Consider the following 25899-nt stretch of genomic DNA (forward strand, 5'->3'; position numbering starts at 1 on the left):
TCTACCTCAAGCCATGTTAATGGGTGTTTGTTGTTTTTGGCTTCATCTACACTACAGTGATTGGTGGTGGTGTTGCCCCCATCTCCATTTAACAGCATGTTGAAGTAATTCTTCATGTCATCCCTGATCCCTTCCTCTGTTCGTATTAAGCTACTGTCATCTGTTTCCAGTATATATTCATTTCTTTTACTGTTTACTATTTTGTATAGTAGTTTCCTACTTCCTTGACAATCTTCCTCTATCCTTGTAGTAAAGTCATCCCAGCACTTTTCCTTTTCTTCCTGGATCAGTCTTTTTCAGCCAGTTTCTTTTTCCGTTATTCCTGTGCTAGATGTTCAGTTTCTAATTCATTTTGTCTATCATCTGTTTTCTGTTTTTCAAGGTCTAATTTTCTTTTAGTATATTTATATCTTTTACTGATGTCTTCACTCGGTCATTGCACCAAGGTGTTTCCTTCTCTTTTGGTGTGGCACTTGTTTTTCCGCAAATTTCCATGGCTTCTTTTTTTAAGGATTTCTTTGAATAAGGACCATTCTTCTTCTACTCCCCCTTTCTCAGTTTTGGGTAATTTGGCTTTTATCCTCTCTTCATAGTTTCCTTCCTTCTCAATGTTCTTCAACAGCCATGTCTTCAGTGATTAATAGCTGATGGTCACTATCTAGGCACTCGCTGGGTATGATTTCAACATCTGTAACATACTGACCTGTTTTTCTATCATTGATGATGAGGTCCATCATAGTCTTGAGCTTTCCATCCCAGCTGTATCTCGTTATTTTATGGCTCTCCCTCTTCTGATACCATGTGTTCTGTATAGTTAAGTTGTTTTGCACACAGAAATCAATCAGGTTCTCTCCTTCAGAGTTTCTGTTACCATAGCTATGGGGGCCAATGATGTTTTCACAGCCTAGTCTTTCTTTACCAACTTGGGCATTCAGATCACCCATAATCATTGTGTTCTTCTCTGTTATTTTTTTCCTCATGTTCGATAAGGAATTGCTCTTTTTCTTCTGTGGTACATCCTGTCTGCGGTGCATATACTTGCAGAAGAGTATGATGTGCATTACCAACACTTAGTCTCATCTGGACGATCCTATCACTCACATATTTGATATCTGTCTGTGTGTCTATATCTTTATGAGGGAGGAAGCCAATTCTATTTTTGGATTCATTATTGTTCCCATTCCAGTACAGCACATATCCATTTCTCAAGGACTTCTGCCCATATCCTTTCCATTTTGCCTCACTTAACCCCAATATCTAGAGCTTACGCCTCTCCAGAAAATCCACAAGTTCATATTTATTGGTGAGAGTGAGGATATTGAGTGTACCAATTTTCAGTCTCTCCTTCTCAGGAGGGTTTTGTGTGTTCCGGTATCTCCGATGAGCATCAGGCTTTTGGCCATCATAAATTCGGACGGGACGAGCGAACTGTCATGTCTGGTATTTAATTTATTCTTCCATCCAAGGCTTGTTTGAGGTTTGAAAGCAGTATATTCATACTCAACTGTTGACTTGCTAGGCCTAACACAGGTGAGGATTTTCTTTTGGGGTTTACTCCCTCAGCCTTTGAAGATCCCTCTTCTCTACAAGGCAGTGGTGTCCTCTTCTAATTATCCCCAGGGAGGATGGGTTGTCTCATCTGCCATCTCTGCCATTCCGAAGATCTCCTTCTCTGCGAAAGATGCGGTTAAGGTCTTTGACCGTAACCCCGGGCATGGGTTCCATATTATACCCCGTGGGGCTCGGTCCCTCTCTGAACTTAGCCATCCTTTCACACCAGCCTACTAGATAATCTCTTCTCATCTATTTATATCACATGCCTCCAACCAGCATTAGCTTCACCCAGAAATCTTATTTTCTCTTAATCCTTTCTTTTCATTGTGATTACCCTTCTGTAAAATTCTTACTTGGCAGTAAATTTTACCTGGAGTAATCTTCCCTTCACATTGCAATCAGTCAAGTCAGTCGAATTTAAGTACTGTAATATACCCTTTCTTTCTAGATCTACTTATCATTAATGCAGCTGTCATCTTCTTATCGAATAAGCAGTTTCGTGTTATTAGGCAGTTGCAAGAAATCTGGTACTGACAACTTCTGTGCAGTGTAAGATCACTCCATTCTATTCTCTTCTCTTCTAATGCCTCTATTTTTCTTATCAAAGATATCCTGTGATAGTTGTCACAATTGCTTGTATTTCCTTATTTGCAAATCTTATGATTGCTTGATTCATCCAATCAGACACCACCACCACCGCCACCGCCGCCGCCGCCACCACCACCACCACCACCACCACTTCATTCCTGGTTGGAGCCAATATGGTTCCTCTCTATTTTCTTGGTTATTCCACCACCTCTTATTCAATACTGTGGTCCAGTCCATGTTGTGTTTCCTAAGGCTCTTCTTCACTAAATCCATCCACCTTATTCGTGGTCTTCCTTGACTTCGCTTCCTTTCCAGCTGCAGTTCCAAAATTTGTGTCATTCTTTCATTACTCATTAGTTTGGTGTGTTCAAACCACCTCTCTCTGTTCCTCTCTGTCTTAGCAATTCAACTTTTCCACTTTAATTGCTTTCTGTATCTCTTTACTTTTAACTCAGTCCCTTTTCATCTTCTGAACCATGTTCTTCAAAAAATTCATTTCAGTTGCCTGGGTACAGCTTTCATCCCTTTTTGTCATAGAACAAGTCTCAGCCCCATACATTGTTATAAGTAACAAATATGTCTTGTGCATTATTTCCTTAGCCTTTATTGGTATATCTTTTTACACATCCTAAGTACCAAAAATGCTCTGCTACTGTTAGATCCTAGATAGTATCTAATCCAAATGTCATGCTATCATTTTATGCTATGTTAAAATTTTTATCTTGCATATCAATGTAGGTACTTCACTTTTTGACCTTTTTCTGTAATTCTTGTGGCTTTTTGACGTTGGGTGGTAATTGTTTTTGCTACTTCCCAACATATAATTCTGTATCTAACCTCACTTTCCATCCACTATACTGTACTGTAAAGCCTGAAATGTTACCAGGTAAGTTTCAACAGTTTATGTTTTGAACAAGATTTCATGAAAATGCAGAAGTAATGCACTTATTGCTACTTTAGATGCTCATCCGCCTAAGTACCGCCATGGACCAGGCAGCCGACAAGCTAGTGCTGGGTCTGGTAGTCCTGATACTGGTGGCCAGACTGGTACCCTTTTGTCAGAAGACTACGCTGAGATAGTAGATGAAGAGGGTGACTACTCTACACCAGCAAGTAAGATTCTTCTGAATAGTATATCATAATTTAAAAATAATATCATGTTTTAATCTCAAAATAATCATAATGCTACTCTGTGCTTCTCTTAGCTCGTGACTATGAGTTGGTGCGTAACCAGATTGAGCTGGGAGAAATAATTGGTGAGGGTCAATTTGGTGATGTGCATAAGGGAACCTACAAGGGACGAGACAACCAAGTGATTCCTGTTGCAGTGAAAACTTGCAAGCCAGAAGCTGACCTTGCTACAACTGAGAAATTCTTGGAGGAGGCATGTGAGTAGTTCCTCAGAAATACGTGCTGAAAGACAAAATAGTGCTTTTCAGTGAAATATTTTTCATTACTTTGTTAAGCTTCGTACATATCATTGATATACAGGTACAGGGTACATCAATTTATGTCATATATTCAAGGGAAAAAGGAAAGAGAACTGTGCCAAAATACAACCAACAGCATAAGACAAACAGGTTTTCAACAGGGAAACGAGATCCACTCCTAGCCGAGACCATAACTTTGTTGCTGCGCATCTTACTTTTTGTTTAATGACTTCTTTCGGAAGCAATATGTAATAATAATGAAAATGTAAATTCATGTCCTCGTCCTGAGGTTGTGCAGTTCTTTTCAGGTGCCTCTCCAGTGGAGGTGAGTACAGTTTCAACCACATACCAGCCTTAAATTTCTGACACTACCAGGAATCAAATCTGGGCCTCCAAGGACAGCAGCTAATAGCACCAACTGTTACACCACAGAAGTGGACATTATCATTTTTTATATCAGTTACATTGTGTTTTACTATTGCTTTAAGATGCTTAAATGAGCTATATCAAGTCATTTTTTGACAACATTAGTGAATTTAAATTTTTAACTTTTCAGTACCACCTGTTTTTGTCTAGGCTAATAAAACCAAATGTAGTTTAAATTTTGAGATTGAGCTAATAGGAGTCCAGATACAAAAATTCATGTAAATTAGATCAGTTGCTTTCCCATGTTGAGGTAACATACAGATGAGCAGTAGACAAAATTGTAAATATTGATCCCCATTGTCATTGTCATAAAATGACCCAAAATATTTTTATGACCTCATTTGTGGTCAAAATAAACAGCATGCACACCTGCACTTCCCCACCTCCACCAACCCCTGCACACATATAGTCCTCTCTCTCTCAATCAAAGTATGTTTCGATTGTCAAAGTTGGTAAGCTTTGTTATTGATCATTCTCTGAATCTTCACGACTTTTCTAGGAATTTTGGACAAACCAGTGATTGTCAGATCAGTATTCTTCTGCAGAAATTACAGTACTTATGGATTGTAATAATATTTTCTGAATCCATAATCTTGATTGATCATCTTGTTACAGACATAATGCAGCAGTTTGACCATCCCCACATCATAAAGCTGATAGGTGTATGCTCAGAGAGTCCCATTTGGATTGTGATGGAACTGGCACGGTTGGGTGAGATGAGGGCCTACTTGCAGAGTAACAAGCATCGATTAGATTTGGCTACGTTGTTATATTATACCTTCCAGCTTAGTACTGCTCTCTCCTACCTCGAGTCAAAGAAGTTTGTTCATCGGTAAGTTTGATGACCAATTAATATGTTTTAGGTGTTCTATACAAATAAAAAAATTTGATGTTGATAATTCAATTTTGAATAGTTATCCACTTACAATTGACAAATATTCCTGCAAATGGACTCTGAAAAGTTTGTAAAATATAAAAATGCTATATATTCACTTGAGGAAAGTGATGGGAAACTACCCCGCTCATTTCCCTAGTACGTCTCTTCACTGATGCCTAGGCTATTTATGACAGTTGATGGTGGAGCTTTTGAGTATTCAACTGGCCTTCAGGCTGAAGACTCAACAAACAAATGTGCACTGACAAGTATAGATAAGATTTCAGTACAATATGTATCTTTGCAAAATAATAAAAGGTCCATTTTAGCTGCATCAGATAATTTAAAATTTAAAAATTGCATATTATAATTATTAAATTTTCCACTTCCTTTTTGAAGTCTAAGTGAAAATTTATTACCATATAATGTAACAGGCATGCGAAAAAAACAAGCTTGTACTTGTTTCCTGAAAAAAAAAAAAAGTATTTTGGGAAGATTTGCTCTATACAGATACTGTATGTGATATCACATGATAGAATCCAAGTTTTCCATGTTCAACTATTGTATTACCAATGTATTATTGCTACCTTCAAAGAACTAGTAAGTCAAGATGGAAATGTCTTCAGTAATACACTCCATTCTTCTGAGATATATTTTTCCTTAGTTAAAAAAAAAGTTAAAATTTAAGTTAATTATACATCCAGTCACCTCCTGGACATGGCGTTAAACCGTGTCTGTTGACCAAGTTGCCACTGAAATAAGTGGTCCCCCTGTATCAAGTATCAGTGATCTCCTCCGAGAGTATATGAGTGGGTAGAGATGTAGGATACCCTGTGCAACAGGTTAACATAACGACAGGATCATGTCAATGAAAATCAGATCAGCAGCATTCAACATACATATCCTACATAAATATGCACCATCATCAAATGCATCAGACAAAGACGCTGATGAATTTAATTGATAGTTAGAGATCATTTGAAGTGAATTACCCAGAAAAGAAATTGTCATCATTTATAAGGTGATATGAATACCTTTGCTCATTAATCATTGCTTCAGAGTGAGACAGGCTTTGGCAGCCGGCACATTTCCTATCCTCACCGCTAGATGGGGCTGAGCATTGTCATGGAGGAGGACAATGCCTGATGGCAACATCCCTCTCCGCTTATTCTGAATTGCCCGTCGTAGACGTTGAATAGGCGCACAGTATGCGGCTGCAGTGATGGTGGAACCACGTTCCATGAATTCCACCAACAGAACTCCTTTCCGGTCCCAGAACACAGTAGCCATACACTTTCTGTTGGAGAATGTTCGCTTGAATTTCTTTGGCTTACTCGGGGAGTGCGAATGCATCCACTGTTTGGATTGCTCTTTTGTTTCTTCCGTTTCAGAATGAACCCATGTCTCGTCCCCTGTGACAGTTTTGTTAAAAAAATCCGGTCCTTCATCATGGTAGCGCTGGAGAAACGCTAAAGCGGCGCCCATTCGCTGTGTTTTGTGATGGTCAGACAGCATCTTCGGAACCCATCTCGCACAAAGTTTGCGGTACTGAAGTGTCTCACTCACAATTGTGTAGAGAGCTGACCTGGAAATTTCAGGAAACGAAGCACTCAACACAGAAATTGTGATCTGACGATTTTCTCGAATTGCCTGATCCTCACGCTGAACAAGATCATCGGTTGACACGCTTCCTTCCCTGGCCGCCTGCACCATGGACGTCTGTACGCCCTGCTGTAAAGTTCCTGCACCATTGTCGCACTTTGCTGTCGCTCATGCACGTTTCACCATACACAGGACTCGGCGATGAATTTCGACTGCATTGCACCCCTCAGCCTGAAGAAATCGAATTACACCGCGCACTTCACACTTGGCGGGCGAAGCGATCGTTGTAGCCATGTTTACGAGCGCGCTGAACGTTCACTACTGACGGGACTGAGGTGAGGCGCATAACGGTCATTTCAGAGACATTGCGCATCACATCTGCGCAGCGGTTCATCATATATTTGCGGGCGTTTGACTGTCGCAACCGATCGGACCTTGAAAAAAAAAATAGCCCTCGTATCTTCTGGTATGGGCTAGAGCAATTTTATTACTTTCATTGATCTGTCTCAGCCTTATCCTTGGCTTTGTCAATATGAAAGTAACTGATGCATGAGCAATACTAGTAATACCATTCCTTATGCAGCCAGTTCCTACTATGAATGGTGTGAAAATGTTGCTCATTGGGTCATTTGTTGCATGCATTTCAGTAGGCTTTTTAGACTGACAGGTAATAGCAACTTATGGTTCATTGAGGAAACTTTCATATTGACAAAGCCAAGGATAAGGCTGAGACAGATCAGTGAAAGTAATAAAATTGCTCTAGCCCATACCAGAAGATATAATGCACTGCAAATACTAGGTCTCGCCAGGAAACAATGGGAAACTACCTCACTCCACATTTCCCAAGTATGCCTCTTCAGTGATGCTAGGTCATCCATGACAGCTAATGGTGAATCTGTTCAGGATCCAACCAGCCTTCGGGCTGAGGACTGTACATACAGACATACATACATACATACATACATACATACATACATACATACATACATACATACATACATACATACATACATACATACTATCTGCGCACTTTTTAGCGATAGATTTACACTCTAGTGCTGAATCAGTCAACCTCGGCAATCTTCGTGATTCGTACTGGCAACTTTTGAAATACAAACTATGTATCGCTTATGCATCGCTGTGTGACATCTGGCGTACACTTTACGTACTAGTACTCTTGTTATTTACACAGCAAAGCTAAACTATAGAATTCATTCTAGGAATAAGATTCGCATCGAGAAATGTTATATAATGGTGTGTGTGACACAGTTGTTGACTTAAGATAAGAAAGGTTTAGAATATTCATATCGATCGATCATATTATCGATTCAATTCAGATTTCATTTCCATTCAGTTGGCAGTAATAACGGAACCGGAAGTGCTCCTTGCTCCTCAAACCCGTACACAAATCTATCACTAAAAAGTGCGCAGATAGTACATACATACATACATACATACATACAAAGATCAGAAGCACAGTAGTAGCAGATGAACAATTCAGGAATGTGGTTAGCCACTTTCGACTGGGGAAAGGGAATGAATGTGGTGAACATTTGCTACAGTTCTGTCAAGACAACCATTTATCAGTAGCAAATATTCTGTTCCAACATCACTTAGTGCCAACTGTATATGTGGAAGTCGCCTGGAGATCGATACAGAAATGAGGATTTCTTCATGATTAACTCCCGCTTGAGGACATCAGTATTTGACTGTAAAACCTGCCCAGGTGTTGATTGTGGATCTGACCATCATTTATTAGTATAGGGGTGCTGGCTGAAACTGAGAAAAATAAGACAACCACTTAAAACTAACAGGATTCCTGAGCATGTTATCTGCAACCTGGAAATAGGAATCAAACCAAGTCTGAAATAGATCAAATCACAGGTGGCAAATCAAAATCATCAAGAATGGGAGAAACTAAAACAAATCATGAAAGGGACTACTGATAGGATGGCAAAGGACATTTATGTACTATTAATGAAAACAAGATTTTATCTCTTTGTTCTGGATAGGCTTGAAAACCATTGAACCGATTTAGCTGAAATTTGGGAGGGGTATAGCTCGAAATCCTGAATCACACAAGGGTTAATTTTGACTTTGATATATTTCACTGTTTCAAATTAGTGGGGTTATTTTACAGGGGTATGTCCTAAATTTGGGCAAATTTTGCACTACATCAACTAAAATAACAGGTACCACAGTAGTGTGCACGCATCGCACAAAATTCATTGAAGATAAACTTCCAAACTCAATTTGGTTTCAAGAGAAGAAGGTCTACAACTCAGGCAGTCCTATGACTTCAAAAGGAAGTTGAAGGAAGACTTGGCATAACCTAGAGGAAAACTTCACACCATTTTCATTGATTATTCAAAAGCTTTTGACACGATTGACAGAATCCTCCTGCTAAAGAAATTACAAAAATTCACCAGACCAAGTTTCTACTTTCTTCCACTCATTAAACACCTATTAACAACTGGATAGAAATCGGTGATGGCATTGTCAGATCGAGCTCAAGTTTTCAAACTATTGGTGTATTTCAAGGTGACACTCGCAGTCCACTACTTTTTTTTCATCATTGTCACAGCATATATTACAGAATCTGTACATGGCCTTAACATCCCCTTTGGAGTCAGATTTTCAAACTACCTTTAACCATGTGATTAATTGGTCTGAAGGAACTAAGCTGTGGCTGAATGAAAATAAGACTGTCTCTATGATATTCAGAAAATGTGGTAAACGGGGAACTTTCTACCTTGGTGATCGGCAATTTAAGTCAGTATCAAATTTTCAATATCTAGGAGTTACTTTTCAGACACCTGGAAATTGGTTTTCTCTCAATGTTAGGAAAAGACTAAATGCTCCTTCCAAAGCAATTAGTGATATTAAACTTCTGAGCAGCTTGTCCCCTGAGACAGCCATACAATTATTTCAGTTGAAAATCAGCCCAGTATTGACCTACAGATTTGAAAATTTGTGGGTGCATCTAAACAAGGCACAATTAAAAAGTATAGACAATTTGAAATTGTCCTTTCTAAAAAAAAAAAGAAAAAAGAACGCTTTGTCTAAGTACGCTCCCTCGCGTCTTGTTTATGTGTTGGCGAGAAAGTTATATTATATAGAAGAGTTACGTTTGAAGTTTCTGCTCCCTGTTAGCTCAGTGTATAAAGACTTCTTCCAAAAATTGCGGCAGAAGAGAGACAACATATGGAGGGATTTCTGCCTGAGCGACGCCACGACTAAGCTTGAGTGGACACAAGGTTATGAACTGAGGCACGTAATGACGAGGTTTGCCATCCACAGGTTTTGTTATAAATGATGTAAAACAAAGCATTTTCATGACCCTTGCATTGATTGTGAATGCAGAAGATGTGGTGAACCCTGCAAGAGATACCATGTATTAAGGTGCAAATTGAGGACAGAATCACTTAAGGTTTTTCTGTACAGAAGTTTAATACTTTGTATTCGTACACATTGTATGTAGTTAAATTTTACTGTTAGTCATTAAATTTGTAGTATTATTAAGAGTCATTAATACCTCCCTTCTGTGGCTCAGATGGTTAGATGCTATTGTTTCTCATTCCAGTTTCATATCTCAGTGACTCCATGTTAAATTTGTACTGGACATATCAGAGGTCAGACAGGTTTTGTTGTTTTCCCTGACAGTTTAATTATGTTAACATTCCATACTTTGTCACCTCTCTAGAGGTGTGCGACAGGCTTAGCTGGCTGGCACGTTGATATATCTTAGCTATTATTTAGCTTATGGTATTTACACAAAAATTAACAAAGAAAACATATACATTTGTTTAAATGAAAGAAAATGCCTCTGGGACAACCATCTAGACATCATGGAAACTCTTGGAGTCGAATCAAGCTGCATAGTCTGCACAGAGTCTCGAGAAATTCTCTATGGATCTAGAGAACACCCATCTGGAATACTGACTGACAATTAGGCGGACAGTTTGATCATTCGCCACACAGTCACAATGGGGGGAGGATATCATGGCTGATATAACTGATGAACTCTATTGAGAACAATCCAAGATTCTGTGTGACTAAACAAAACCAGTTTGAGCGTTTTCGGTGTTTATCAATTTTTGCCAGTCATTTGGTACTGCACAAATGTTATCTAGTGAAAAAGTGTATTTCTGTATTCCTTTGCAATACGTTATAAATGTAATTAATAAAACATTTTGTTGATGAATAATTGTAATGATGATGCTTGTTGTTTTAAGGGGCCTAAAATCGAATTGTAATTGTAATATGAGCTGTTTGTTACATTGATTTGTCATTAATTTCAGAGATATTGCTGCCCGAAATGTCTTGGTGTCGTCACACACTTGTGTTAAGCTGGCTGATTTTGGATTGAGTCGATGGGTGGAAGACCAAAGTTATTATAAAGCTTCCAAGGGCAAACTGCCCATCAAGTGGATGTCTCCAGAATCCATCAACTTCCGACGATTCACAACTGCTAGTGATGTTTGGATGTTTGGTATGTACGACTTCTATTCAAACAATAAGCATGTTTTTAAATTCAAAGCATTAAATAAAATGATCATTTTGTACAATTAGGATCTCTTAATATCAATGGAATCAACATTTCTCAGCACTAGCCTCTGTACTTCCATCCTAGAAATACTAACTACCTGCCTGATCTTCCTTCTGATGCAATAAAATAGCTATAAAATCAGTAGCATAGTCGGGATTGATCGATGGGAGGGGTTATAGTTACAAAATTATGATAGAACATAATGAAGGTACTTGTGCGAGTGTGGTACGCACATGCTCGGCCGTCTTTATAAGAATACTGATACAAGTGAATGATGTTGATATTCAGATTGCAGTACAGGACAAAATCTAACCTTAAAATACAGAACAAGAACAATACGATCAAGATCTGCAGTTTCACAGTGAATGGTATGTTCAGTTGACAATCTAAAATCCAACTATTGATGCTTCTTAGAAAATAGGTTCAACAGATCTGTGGATTGTACAATTATGTGTCTGTGAGTGTTTATATAGGTACTTGTTCATTGCCAGTTTCTATTTATTTAATTTCTGTAAAAGTTCCTTGGGGGTGTAACCCCCCCCCCTTGGGCTATGCCTCTGTATAAAATATAAATGTAATTTATCTGCATGTAAAATCACCATGCAATGAAATTAATACTGTTGTTGCTGCTAGGTTGTGTTGTACTCTCCACTGTAGCTGTACAATGCCTGACAATAAGACTTACATACTAGCTGGTTTATGAATTGCAGAAAGCTGTGTTTGTTTTAAAGTAATGAAGTACAGAAAAATACTTTCAAGGTTTTACTGTGCTACTACTATTTAAAACGAAAAGTATGCTTGGCTAGGTAGTTCAGATGGTAGACCTCAAGTAGCGAATTTTCCCAATATTGGAAGACGTTAAGCAAATAACTCAATCATTTCTTCTGTGGGTTGTTCTTATTTTTCCAGTAGGTTTTCATCCTTTCCAAGAAGGCTTGTTTACATTCTGCTGACCACTTTGGCCTGTACTGCTTTTGTTGTGGTTGCTGTGATGTAGCTTCCCAATAATTGTTTACTTTGTGCCTAAAGATGTCTCTTTCGAGGATATCTGTTGAACTCATGTTTGTGTTTTTGAGGTCCTTTCGAAGTTTGTTAAGTCAAGGTGTTGACTTCTTAAGTGAGGTTACATAATCTATTATCCTTTTTGTCAGTTGATTTGCTGGTAGTGTAGTCAGATGACTGATTCCTAATGTCAATTTTGATGTTTGAGAACTTTTGTGTTGTTTTGATTGATTGTAACCTGTAACTGTCTTGGGTGTATCTTGCTCCTAAGATTTTTCTAATGATCTTCCTCTCCCCTTTTTTTGATTTCTCGATTATTATTATTATTATTATTATTATTATTATTATTATTATTATTATTATTACATCTAAGAATGCAGATGGGGGGTAATGGTTCAAAATATGACAATTTATCCTCAGGACTGCAGTCAGAATCTTATCCGTCTCATCCCCTAGACTAGATGTAGAAAGTTGCAGCATTTCTGGAATTCTTAAACTAATTTCCTAAACAAAGGCATTTACCATCGCAACCCTTGAGTCAATCGGGCAGATAACCTCAAAGGCAGCAAGTGGCAGGAAGCCTTCAATGCAACAACCAACATTTATGTTCTACAAGATGGATCTCGTCACAAAATGGCAGTGAAATTAAAACCCTTGCCCATGTTTTGGAATCCTGTTCCTACAATGTTATGCTAAGAAACACATGGCATCATATATTATAATTGCCAGTGCGCCTTGGTGAAGGTAATATCTTATGTGTGAAGATATACACAGACTTTATAAGGAAGGATACTGTTGTGAAGAGACTTTTAATTTTTATAAATTTATTACATTACTTAAAGATGGCACTTTCCGAGCCTATTTCTGATCAGTTGGATGATTTTGTATTGTTGAAAATTGTTACGCATGTAACAGTCATGTTCGTCATCAAGCTATGTGATATCGCATAATTAAGACATATCAAGTTCAATAAGGTGTTGAAGGCACCAAGTTCCTTTACTTCAAAATCGAACAAAAATATTGGCGCCCAACAGCACAGCTCTCAATAACCTGAGATATTCAACACACGCAAAATCATGAAATGTGAAATGCAGAAGTGAAAACAATGCATTGCCATTGAGGTTAACCCTGACAGTAACACCATACGTTTTTCTGACATGTTGTGCGAATGAATGCCATCTATTCCTCTTAAGGAGGGGAGAGTTATCCCCTCCACCACCTCTATTCCTTGTTCATTCCATCTGGTAACTTTAATGTAACTTTAAATAATAGGCTTTGAGTGACACGTCTTCGAAACGTGTGGTGTAACTAAAGCGATATTTATAGACGTGTTACTGTCAGGGTTAAGCAACGGAGTAAAAAGCAACACATCTCAAATTTATGGTATCATTCATGGACATTGCATTCTTGTTCATAATGAAAATCAGACCGCTGCAGCGTAAATCGGTTATCAGGCAAGTACGATTCGAGGTTATGTACATACAAAGAAGTAAAGACAAGATTTCAAGATTTACATTCTTCTCACCGCACAATGCAAGAATGTCTGGGAGTCTCTTTGACATATGCACCATCCTTGCTATACATACTCTTAGATCCTAGCCTCCTTCCCTTAGCACATATTTAGATAATATAAACATGCACTGATCAACTTAATATACATACATACATACATACATACATACATACATACATACATACATACATACATACATACATACATACATACATACATACATTATCATTATAGACTGTTATGCCTTTCAGCGTTCAGTCTGCAAGCCTCTGTGAATTTATTAAACGTCGCCACAATCCTCGATATTCAACTAGTGTTGTGGCCTCATTTAGTTCTATACCTCTTATTTTTAAATCGTTAGAAACCGAGTCTAACCATCGTCGTCTTGGTCTACCTCTAATTCTCTTACCCTCCAGAGCAGAGTCTATTATTCTCCTAGGTAACCTATCCTCCTCCATTCGCCTCACATGACCCCACCACCGAAGCCGGTTTATGCGTACAGCTTCATCCATCCAGTTCATTCCTAAATTAACCTTTATCTCCTCATTCCGAGTACCATCCTGCCATTGTTCCCACCTGTTTGTACCAGCAATCATTCTTGCTACTTTCATGTCTGTTACTTCTAACTTATGAATAAGATATCCTGAGTCCACCCTGCTTTCGCTCCCGTAAAGCAAAGTTGGTCTGAAAACAGACCGATGTAAAGATAGTTTCGTCTGGGAGCTGACTTCCTTCTTACAGAATACTATTGATCGCAACTGCGAGCTCACTGCATTAGCTTTACGACACTTTGATTCAATCTCACTATATTACCATCCTGGGAGAATACACAACCTACTTGAAATTATCGACCTGTGCTAGCTTTGCATCACCAATCTGACATTCAATTCTGTTGAATTTCTTACCTACTGACATCAATTTAGTCTTCGAGAGGCTAATTTTCATACCATACTCATTGCACCTATTTTCAAGTTCCAAGATATTACACTGCAGGCTTTCAGCACAATCTGCCATTAAGACCAAGTCGTCAGCATAGGCCAGACTGCTTATAATATTATTAATATTAAGAAAATAATAATTGAAGTCCATTGTTTCTCCTGTTGTCCTGAATACAAAAGATCCAGTTTCCTTTGTCATATAACCTCAATTCAGTGTTTATTAAAATTCTTTTGAAATTATATATAACCTTCACGTGGTCCCTTCGAACTTTCACAGCAAAACCTCAATTTCAATATGTCACAACTAACATAATTGAAGCAATCACGTGGTCGAGTAAAAGGCAGCTGACATGTCAGAATCAGAGGCAAAGGTTAGGATTTAAAAATGTGAAGAGCTATGGAATTCTTTTGAAGAAGTACAAATTAGAATAGAGGAAACAGAGATCACTGATGAAACAGCTGCACAACAGTTTCAAGAGGAATGTGAGGGAGAGTGAGAGCTATTTGAATCTATTTATTTCAGTGCAGTTACACAAGTGTAAACGATAATGGATGAAGCAGAGGATGTTCAAAATAATTTGCTAGCTCAAATGAACACTGCTGTAAACAACGCCATCCATCAACAAAACGTTCCACAAAATCATAACAAAATAATACAGAAATTACCAGAAATTAAATGACCGGAATTCAACGGCGAATTCACAAAATGGTTGCTTTATAAAAACAGTTTTGAGTCGACCATTCATAATGATACTCAAGCAACAAATATTTAAAAATATCAGTATCTCATCGGTCTTCTGCAGGGCGAGGCCTGCAAAGTCATTCAAGGTTTTACCATTTCAGAAGAAAACTACACAAGTGCCTGGAACTTTCTTGTAGATACATATGATAATCAAATGATGATAATCGAGACACATCTAAATGAACTTTTCAAGTTTCCTACAGTTTTTAAAGAGAACAGATCTGAATCACTCAGACAATTACAATTTCATATTCAAACTCACATGGCTCCATTAAAAGCAATGAAGCAACTGGTATAATATTGGGATACATTGGTTATTCATCTAGCAAAAGAAGCAGCTGGATTTCATTGAGCAAAGAGACTGGTAGGAAAGGGTGAAAGGCAACACTCCTGAGAAGATGCCAACGTTGGATGATTTCTTGAAATTTTTAACCGAACGTTCCCAATCATATATGCTGTTAAATCACAACAAAACCATGGCATTGAACACGAAGGTAAATCCGAAGGACAAACAACCTAGCGAGAAAGTTGTTATGACGACGACTCGGGCAAGCTGTAATTTGTGTGGTGGAAGTCATCTCATTTTTACATGTAAATAATTAATTAAGCAATCAGTTGAAGACAGAAGAAAACTGCTCTGAGTAAAAGGACAGTGTCATAACTGTTTGAAACCAGGACATATTGCAAAATATTGTAGAGGATCAAAATGCAAGAAATGTGGACTTCTACACAACACACTTTTACATGCTGAAGAAGATGACAAACAGAAACAAAATGTTAAAGTAAACCAAGTGCCCATAAACCTTTATGTCGAATTTCAGCATTCACCTGCTTCTCTCAGTGTGAGCTTGGTGAAAGAAATAACATTGCAAATACTTTTGTCAACAGCTTTAATTGACATGAAAGATGCTCATGGAGGAAGAATGACATGCCGAGCCTTATTGGATCCGGGATCCCAGTCGAATCTAATAAAAGAAGGCCTGTATAAGAAGCTTGGTTTACCAAACATCAAGACAAATGCACGTATTATTGGAGTAGAGTGTTCCAAAGTGGAAACAAAAAGAATTATGAGAGTACACCTCACTTCAAGGAATAACAAATTTGAGGTAGAAGCAGAATTTTTGGTTTTGCCAACTATAACAGGACGATTGCCACAGTTGGAGATCAAGAAGGACAAGATTATTATTCTGAAGGATATTTGCTTGGCAGACCCCACATTCAACAAGCCTGGAGACATAGACATATTGATTGATGCAGGACTTAATTGGAAAATAGTCATACGTCCACCCAAGAATGAAGTTGAAGGACAACCAGCTCTGCAAAACACCTCATTAGGCTGGGTTGTAGGCAGTGAACTTTTTGAAAACAAACAAGGATCAACAACTACATGCATGAAAATTAGCAATCAACAATTGTGGGGTTGACATGGGAAAGCACTTAAGTCCAAAAATAACTTTTTTTCATTTCCGAGAATATGCAAGTAAGAAGCAATGCCGATGGCATGGAGAAACCCGTAAGTCCGTCCCTCGTTTAGTTTAGCTCCTCTGAAGGTCACTAGATGGCATCAGTTGTAAGTCCAGACACAATGGCGCTGAGAAGCACGTATGTCCGTTGAACCTTGTCTGTCTTAGTCGGGAGTGGTTCTCATCGCTTTGTGTTATAATAATGTATGGAGTTGCAGAGTTTTTTATTAGTTAACAGTAATGAATTTGTGTTTGTTTTCTAATAGTGGAGGGTTTCTTGTGATAAATACCTAACTTAAAATGCAACCAAATCAGCCCCTTGACTTCCGCTGCAAAGGCTATTTGCGATGATTTTTATATGGATGACTGCTTAAGTGGAGAAACATTCTAGAAGACGTGATCGGGCTATGGTGGCAAATACAAGATATTCTCAAGAGCGGTGGAATGCATTTGAGGAAATTGAGGTCCACCAGCAAAGAGATCTTACAGGATTAGGAGAGTAAAAATTAAATGGCGTATGGCTTTTAATGCCGAGAGTGTCCGAGGACATGTTCGGCTTGCCAGGTGCAGGTCTTTTGATTTGACGCCCTTAGGCGACCTGCGTGTCATGATGAGGATGAAGTGATGATGAAGACGACACATCCACCCAGTCCCCGTGCCAGAGAAATTAACCAATGATGGTTAAAATTCCCGACCCTGCCGGGAATTGAACCCGGGACCCCTGTGACCAAAGGCCACCACGCTAACCATTTAGCCATGGAGCCGGACATTTGGAGAGTAAAAGCGACTAAGGGACTTTACTGGTTTTAGACAAAGGTGAAGCTAGTAAGACTCTTGGACTCCTTTGAGACTCAGCACAAGATTGCCTTCAGTTTCAAGTTGAGCTGGCAAAGCAGTCACCAAGATCCAAAAGAGAAGTCACGTCCAAAATTCCACAAATTTTTGATCCACTAAGACTTGTGGGTCCAGTACTGATCAAAGGGAAGTTGTTGATGCAACACTTATGAGTAGATGGATTCATAAACATTGTGGGACTTTGCCTAGCGCTGTGTATGCCATGCTGCCGCTCAGAGAATTGCACACTGTTTTCTTTTCAGTGTCTTGTATTTTACTTCTTCTGAGTTTTACAGTGTCTACCCCCGTCTACCTCCGTTCATTTTTATATCACCTCTTCTACTGATCTGGAGTGTACTTAATCTTTTATTTCCTTTTCCTATGCGTTGTTTTTCATGTTTTAATCGGCTGATAATGACCTGGACTAGGGTCGAAACTGGTACAATTTCTACTTATCATTAAATGGGAATGTAATTCACTACATTTCTTATTCTTTTGTACTGAATAGGTTGAATCTCTTTATCAATTATTTCAATTTTAACTGTAATATTCTTCAATACGGAACAATGAAATTTTTAACTTTAAATCTAGATAGAGAGTCGTGTAGGGCAAATAGTAAATCCATTTATAATACCATTTAAAATTTAGCATAATCATTTCACAGCCCGACACTTCCATTTTCTCAACACCAGTCATTGTTGACTCTCCCAGAGAGCAAAAGGCAAAGAGTAGCAAGAGAGAAATGCTTCGTCAATCTCTGATGGCAAGAGGTGCCATCTGTCTAATAGAAGCGAATTACATGTCACGTTCGGGAATATTACAGTTTTATATGTCTGTGACATCGCCAGAGAATGCGATATTAGAATGGTGCAACACAAGGCAAACTTGGTGTGACACACATTCCCACCACCCCTTGAAAATGAGTCCTTTACTTGGTGAGAAGGGCTCATTTTACACAAGGGTCGAAATTTAAATCTACATGCGTGCACATATTTATAACTAAGCTTACCATTTAGAAAATAACCTAAACATATGTGACATAACAAATTTACATCTGGTTTTTTTTTTTTTTTTTTTTGCTTTACGTCGCACCGACACAGATATGTCTTATGGCGACGATGGGATAGGAAAGACCTAGGAAGTGGAAGGAAGCGGCCGTGGCCTTAATTAAGGTACAGCCCCGGTACTTGCCTGGTGGCTTTGATCTGTTGTTTGGAGGCTATTTTCCATTTTTCCTTGACATCCATTTGACGGGGAGGTCCAGAAAGATATTCATTATTCCATTTCAGTGTGAGCGGGTTGTTGAGGACTCTGCCCAAGAACAGCTCAGCAGGAGTGAACCGACTGGACTTGTGGATTGCTGTGTTGAACCCAAGGATGAAAAGCGATAGATAGGAATCCCAACAGGATTGATTATTATGGTGAAAAACAGAGAAACATGATTTAAGATTACGGTGAAATTTTTCAATCAATCAATCAATCAATCAATCAATCAATCAATCAGTCACTACTGATCTGCATTTAGGGCAGTTACCCAGGTGGCAGATTCACTATCTGTTGTTTTCCTAGCCTTTTCTTAAATGATTGCAAAGAAATTGGAAATTTATCGAACATCTCCCTTGGTAAGTTATTCCAATCCCTAACTCCCCTTCCTATAAACGAATATTTGCCCCAATTTGTCCTCTTGAATTCCGACTTTATCTTCCTACTTTTAAAGACACCATCCAAACTTATTCGTCTACTGATGTCATCCCACGCCATCTCTCCACTGACAGCTCGGAACATACCACTTAGTCGAGCAGCTCGTCTCCTTTCTACCAAGTCTTCCCAGCCCAAACTTTGCAACATTTTTGTAACGCTACTCTTTTGTCGGAAATCGCCCAGAACAAATCAAGCTGCTTTTCTTTGGAAGTTTTCCAGTTCCTGAATCAAGTAATCCTGGTAAGGGTCCCATACACTGGAACCATACTCAAGTTGAGGTCTCACCAGAGACAAATATGCTCTCTCCTTTACATCCTTACTACAACCCCTAAATACTCTCATAACCATGTGCAAAGATCTGTACCCTTTATTTACAATCATATTTATGTGATTACCCCATTGAAGATCTTTCCTTATATTTATACCTAGGTATTTACAATGATCCCCAAAGGGAACTTTCACCCCATCAACGCAGTAATTAAAACTGAGAGGACTTTTCCTATTTGTGAAACTCACAACGTGACTTTTATCCCCATTTATCATCATACCATTGCCTACTGTCCATCTCACAACATTATCGAGGTCATTTTGCAGTTGCTCACAATCTTGTAATTTATTTATTACTCTGTACAAAATAACATCTTCTGTGAAAAGCCTTATCTCTGATCCCACTTCTTTACACATATCATTGATATATATTAGAAAACATAAAGGTCCAATAATATTGCCTTGAGGAATTCCCCTCTTAATTTTTACAGGACAGATAAAGCTTCACCTACTCTAATTCTCTGAGTTCTATCTTCTAGAAACAGAGCCACCCATTCAGTCACTCTTTTGTCAAGTCCAGTTGCACTCATTTTGGCCAGTAGTTTCCCATGACCTACCCTATCAAATGCCTTAGATAAGTCAATCACAATACAGTCCAACTGACCTCCTGAATCCAGGATATCTGCTGTAACTTGCTGGAATCCTACAAGTTGGGCTTCAGTGAAATAACCTTTCCTAAACCCAAACTGCCTTCTGTCAAACCAATTATTAATTTTGCAAACATGTCTTGTATAATCAGAAATAATGTTTTCCCAAAGCTTACATACAATGCATGTCAAACTGACTGGCCTGTAATTTTCAGCTTTATGCCTATCACCCTTTCCTTTATATACAGGGGCTACTATAGCAACTCTCCATTCATTTGGTAAAGTTCCTTCATGCAAACAAAAATCAAACAAGTACTTCAGATATGGTACTATATCCCAACCCACTGTCTTTAGTATATCCCCCGAAACCTTATCAATTCCAGCAGCTTTTCTAGTTTTCAACTTTCGACCAGGTTCGGCTGGGGATGATCAGGGCTGAGACGGACGTATTTAATTCCCCAAGAAAAACACATATTTTGGAAATTATCACAAGTAAAAACAGAAGAGTTGTCAGATATTAACATCTTAGGTGGGCCAAGGATGCCAAACACATGTTTTGTTAACACATTTATGGAGACTTTGGAATTAATCTTGCAAACAGGAAACAACCAAACGAACTTGGAGAAGCCATCAATGACAGACAATATACCTATGTTGCCATTTCAAGATTTTGTTAACAGTCAAAAAAAAACGATGAACAACTTCTCTCCGGGAGAACTGACAACATCGGCGGAATGAAGGCCGACCTCACTATTTTGAACGGGCTTACATTTTTGACAAACGTCACATGTTTTGTAATATTCAAAGACTTCCCTCTTTAAATTTGGCCAATAGTAGACCCAAGTGATCTTATGGAAGGTTTTTAGTTGTCCAAGATGAGCACCCAAATGAGAATCATGATGAATTTAAAATTATAGGCCTTAGGTCATGGGGAACGAATATTTTGGAAGCTTTGTTGCAAGGACTTTTATGACATAGCAGACCTTTCTTCATCTCGAAGGACTCCCAACCTTGTTCTTTTCTAGAAAGTCTGTCTATTAAACGGATACATTCACCATCCTTCTTTTGGAATTCAGACAGATCAGTAAAGCTAAAAGGATAATTTTGAAGAATACAGACCGGAAGATGAGTATCAGGACTGCATATGACGTCACAATCAGGTCTTTCTACGCCTTCAGACATGCGCGATAAACAGTCGGCAACAATGTTGTCTTTTCCCCTTACATCCACAATAGTAAAATTGTAGAATGATAATCAAAGAATCAAACAAGCTGTTCTCCCCAACCTTTTAATGTTAGCGCTCATCCAGGATAGTGCTTGATTATCAGTGTGGACCCAAAAATGCCGATGTTCAAGATGTGAGTGAAATTTTTCAACACCAAGGACAACAGCTAAACATTCCTTTTCATATGTGGAGTACTTGACTTCAGAGTTGAGCAATCTCTTACTGAAGTATGCGATAGAGGCCAGACTGTTATCTTCAAGTTTTTGATTTAACACAGCAGAGGCCGCAATATCACTGGCATCACACTGAAAAACAAAGTTGCCGTTGAAGTCAGGACTGTGCAACACGGGAGCTTGGCATCTTTTAGCTTGCAGAAGGCACGTTCTTTTTCAACAAGTTCAAAGGAGCTGAAATATCGGAAATATTGGGGATGAATGAATCTACTGTAGAATCCTACCATGCCAAGAAATCAGCGGACACCTCAGAGATTTTTAGGCCTGGGAAATTCACGGATACATTTTACCCTCTCAGGATTAACGGAGATGCCAGAGCTGGAGACAATGTGCCCCAAAATCTTCATCCGCCTAGAGCATAAGGATACCTTCTCAGGATTGACAGTGAACCCATGTCTCTTCAACCTAGTGAAAAATTCATATCAGAAAAAATTACAACGTTGTCCAAATATGCGAATAGACAGGAGAACTTTACCTTATTGAATTAGTATAAACCAAAAGGAGTGGCAAAAGCCATAAATTCGCGGCAACTAGGATCAAGGGGTATCCGGAAATATGCCGAAATGAAGTCAAAAACAAAATAGAACTGGGCTTTTCCGAATGACTGTAAGGCAGATTTAATAGTTGGAAGAGGAAAACTATCAAATACAACATGACGATTCGAAGATCTATAATCTACCACAAGGCGAGGTTGGCCATCTTTCTTGGGGATTAGGAAAGCAGGGCTGCTAAAAGAAGATTTTGATGGACATATAACAACCTTTTTCTTACAGCTTATTGATGCATTTTCTCATGGCAGCGAGTTTGGAAGGAGGACAACTGAAAGGGGAATGGGGAATTCTTTTGCGCACTCTAGCTTTGCAGTAAGCACCTCGGGAAATTCATGAAGAAGATTGCAGAGCACGAAGGCTTGATTATCAGATAGATCAGACTGATCAATAAGCGGATTGCAGTTGGATAAAAGACATAACGGTTTGTTTCCAGAAGGATTTTCAAAAGGGAAACTTTCATCAGATCTAAAACGAAAGGCAAAACATCGGCTGATGAAATCGATAGATAACCCGGTGGCTAACTTGAAATCAGAACCTAGGACGAGAGGAACAGTCAGCTATGGAACGATGTTTAAATTACAATCCAGGAGAAATTATGAATTTTCATGTGAATTCTGACACACTTTATAGGGTGCATGCAATGACCATCAGCAGACATGCAAGTTGCAGAACACTCGCAATGTCGAAGTTCCTTTAAAATCATCCCCTCTACCAAAGACTGATTTACAAAAGAACTGCAGGACCCAGTATCAAGCAGGGCGTATATTGTGCACGAACCAGAAAGAACCTTGGCCCAGGACGATACAGAAGGAAGTCCACAAATTTTGCGATTTAAACGGTTTCCGGGCGCCAACGGCGGGCCGTTACGTTGGTGCAAAGTCAGTTTCCCTGATTTCCATTACACCGTGGACAGATATTGCAGAACAAGCCAGCCAAGCCGCATTGACTGCATTTTATAGAAGACTTTGAGTTACAATGCTTAAAGACATGTCCATCCTTTCCACAGTTCCAACACTTGACTGAATTTGTCGTCTTATGATGGAATACGTTCTGATTTAGAAGAGCACTGGCTACGTAATCAGAGGAACGAGGTGGCTTGAAGTGGTCAACAGATCTATCGGCGTACGACGTACGGGTGGGCGACTTAGCAAAAGAGACAGATTTTGATACGGAGCGGCAAGCGGTATCAGGAAAAGAGCAATGGGCCAGAGGAGGTTGGTATAAATTGTTTAAGTGAAGAGTCGACTCAAATTCACGACCTAGGTTGACTATGTCATCTACGCAATTTACTTCAGACCTTTTTATGAAGAGCTTATACCTAGGGGCCAGGTTGCGATAAAAGGTGTCGAACACTTCCACCTTGTGGACGCTAACATGTAGGTGATTGAACAATGTAAGAATACCAGTAGCATACTCATCAATAGGTTCTTCTGGACCTTGTGTTCTCCTAAGCATTTCTTGTTTAAGGATAAAATCCATATCAGATAGGCCAAACCTAACCTGAATTCTCTTGCAAAGTCAGACCAGCGTTGAATTTTATATCTGTTCAACCAGAACCATTTACTAGCACATCCTTCTAACATACCAGGAATAATGGGAACAAACAAATCTAGGGACATAGAGGTACATGCTGTACCCTTTCTAAGAATTCTATAACAGAAAGTCCTTTTTCTTCTCCTGAAAATTTTAAATTCCACTTCTGAATAATGTCTAAAGTAGGACTAAACTGAGACGGCCTACTCATAACCAGGTGGGTTGTCTGATCTACAACATTCATATTTGTATCAGGGATAAGTTCATTGAAGCGATTGTTAACTATAACATCAGCATTCCTGCGATTAGCACTAGAATGACTGGAAGCACAGTCATGACATATCCGTATTCTTATGCGGATCAACACAGGGAGGATTATTGTGCACACTATCACTTTCATTCTCCATAATTCACAGATAAAATGAGTGGGCAGTACAAGGAATATCATAAAACAATAGCAAAAATCAAAATAAAAGCACACACCGAACTCGATAGCTGCAGTTGCTTACGTGCGGCCAGTATCCAGTAATCGGGAGATAGTGGGTTCGAACCCCACAAGATGGTTTTCCATGGTTTCCCATTTTCACACCAGGCAAATGCTGGGGCTGTACCTTAATTAAGGCCACGGCCAATTCCTTCCCATTCCTAGGCCTTTCCTATCCCATATCTGTATTGGTGCGACGTAAAGCAAATAGCAAAATAAAAGCACAAATGTTATGCGTAGGATGCGACAGAATGGCTGCCGTGAGGTAATGTTGATTAAAATTAATATGACAGCGATGTATAAACACCAAGTAAGGGGGTCTGGGTTAAGAACAAATTCAGCTCTGCTTCACCGAAAATCAATCTCTCGGTGAAACATTCCGACAGACTAACTGCGCTCTGCATACCAATAACTCTACACCATCACCCAGCCCTAATGCACACAAAATACTTACCTTGTAGGATAGAACCCGACGATTCTATATAATTATGAACATTGACTCTAGATAGAGAGTTGTGGCTGACAAATAGTAAATCCATTTACAATACTATTTAAAATTTAGCATAATCATTTCACGGCCCAACGCTTCCATCCTCTCAACACCAGTCATTGTTGACTCTCCCAGAGAGCAAAAGGCAAAGAGTAGCAAGAGAGAAATGCTTCGTCAATCTCTGATGGCATCTGTCTAATAGAAGTGAATTACATGTCATGTTCGGGAATATTACAGTTTTATGTGTCTGTGACATCGCCAAAGAATGCGATGTTAGAATGGTGCAACACAAGGCAAACTTGGTGTATCACACCTGACATCCTGGAATTGCACACCAGCCAAATATGCAACTTGGACACCTCCATACTTCGGAAGCTTTTCAGGTCCATTGTAAGCCAGTATCCAGGATCAAGTGTGCTGTATACAGATGACTTGAATGTAGCAGGGAGAGTGTTCTGTTCATTCATTGTTAACAATAATAGGTTTCTCTTTTCTCTACCCAAAATCTTCAGTGTGTACACAGTAGAGCTTTATGCCATCTTGGAAGTTCTGCAGTACGCGCTGTCTATGGAAGTCAGCATTACCTTGTGTACACTGTGTCCTTGAGCTCATTGCAGTCCATCGATACATGCTTCCCGCAATACCCCGTGATGCAACATATCCGTGATCTGCTGGTTAGATTGAAGGAAGTAAGCACCAGAATTACATTTGTGTGGCTTCCAAGCAGAAATGAGTTAGCTGACCAGGGTGCCAAGGAGGCAGGCTCATTGCCTCCATTGCCTTAGAAGATTCCAAGATTCCTGCCAGGTATATACTGTACGTTCTCAACCGAGACATTTATTAATGTCCTACTGAGAGGAAGAGTGGCAGACCACCCCTCTTTTCAGTAAGTTGAATGATTAAAGGAATAGCGAAGGTATGGAAGACTTCACTTCGGGTCTTCCAGAGAGAGGCAGTGGTATTGTGTCATCTTTGGATTGGCCAGGATATAGCAGTGCACTTGTACTTACTGAAGAGAGGAGGATTCCCCCCCACCTCCACTGGTGTCTAGTTGTAGTGGCCATCTGACAGTAGCACACATCCTTACGGGGGGCAGACCTGGCCAATCTGTGCCATTGTCTGAAACTTCTGAGTACTATTTCATTCATTCTGTGAGATGACTATCATTCTGTAGATCACTTCATCCATTTTATGAGAGATTGTGAGTGGCCTGTTTTATTAGTTTTAAAAGTGAAGTTTTTATTCTAGTTGTT

At 39.1% G+C, this 25899-nt stretch overlaps 1 protein-coding gene across 8 annotated transcripts in view; it reads left to right on the forward strand.

Annotated features, from left to right (window-relative positions):
- Positions 1–25899, forward strand: part of Fak (protein tyrosine kinase 2 Fak) — a 795737-nt gene that overhangs the window by 663821 nt on the left and 106017 nt on the right. For all 8 annotated transcript variants that reach the window (XM_067143295.2, XM_068226723.1, XM_067143301.2 and 5 more), the window contains 4 exons: positions 3103–3255; positions 3348–3530; positions 4614–4830; positions 10776–10966. In XM_067143295.2, coding sequence (XP_066999396.2) covers positions 3103–3255; positions 3348–3530; positions 4614–4830; positions 10776–10966 — 744 coding nt within the window. The remainder of the gene's footprint in view (positions 1–3102; positions 3256–3347; positions 3531–4613; positions 4831–10775; positions 10967–25899) is intronic.

The sequence above is a fragment of the Anabrus simplex genome, chromosome 3, assembly GCF_040414725.1.
Source record: "Anabrus simplex isolate iqAnaSimp1 chromosome 3, ASM4041472v1, whole genome shotgun sequence".
NCBI lineage: Eukaryota > Metazoa > Arthropoda > Insecta > Orthoptera > Tettigoniidae > Anabrus > Anabrus simplex.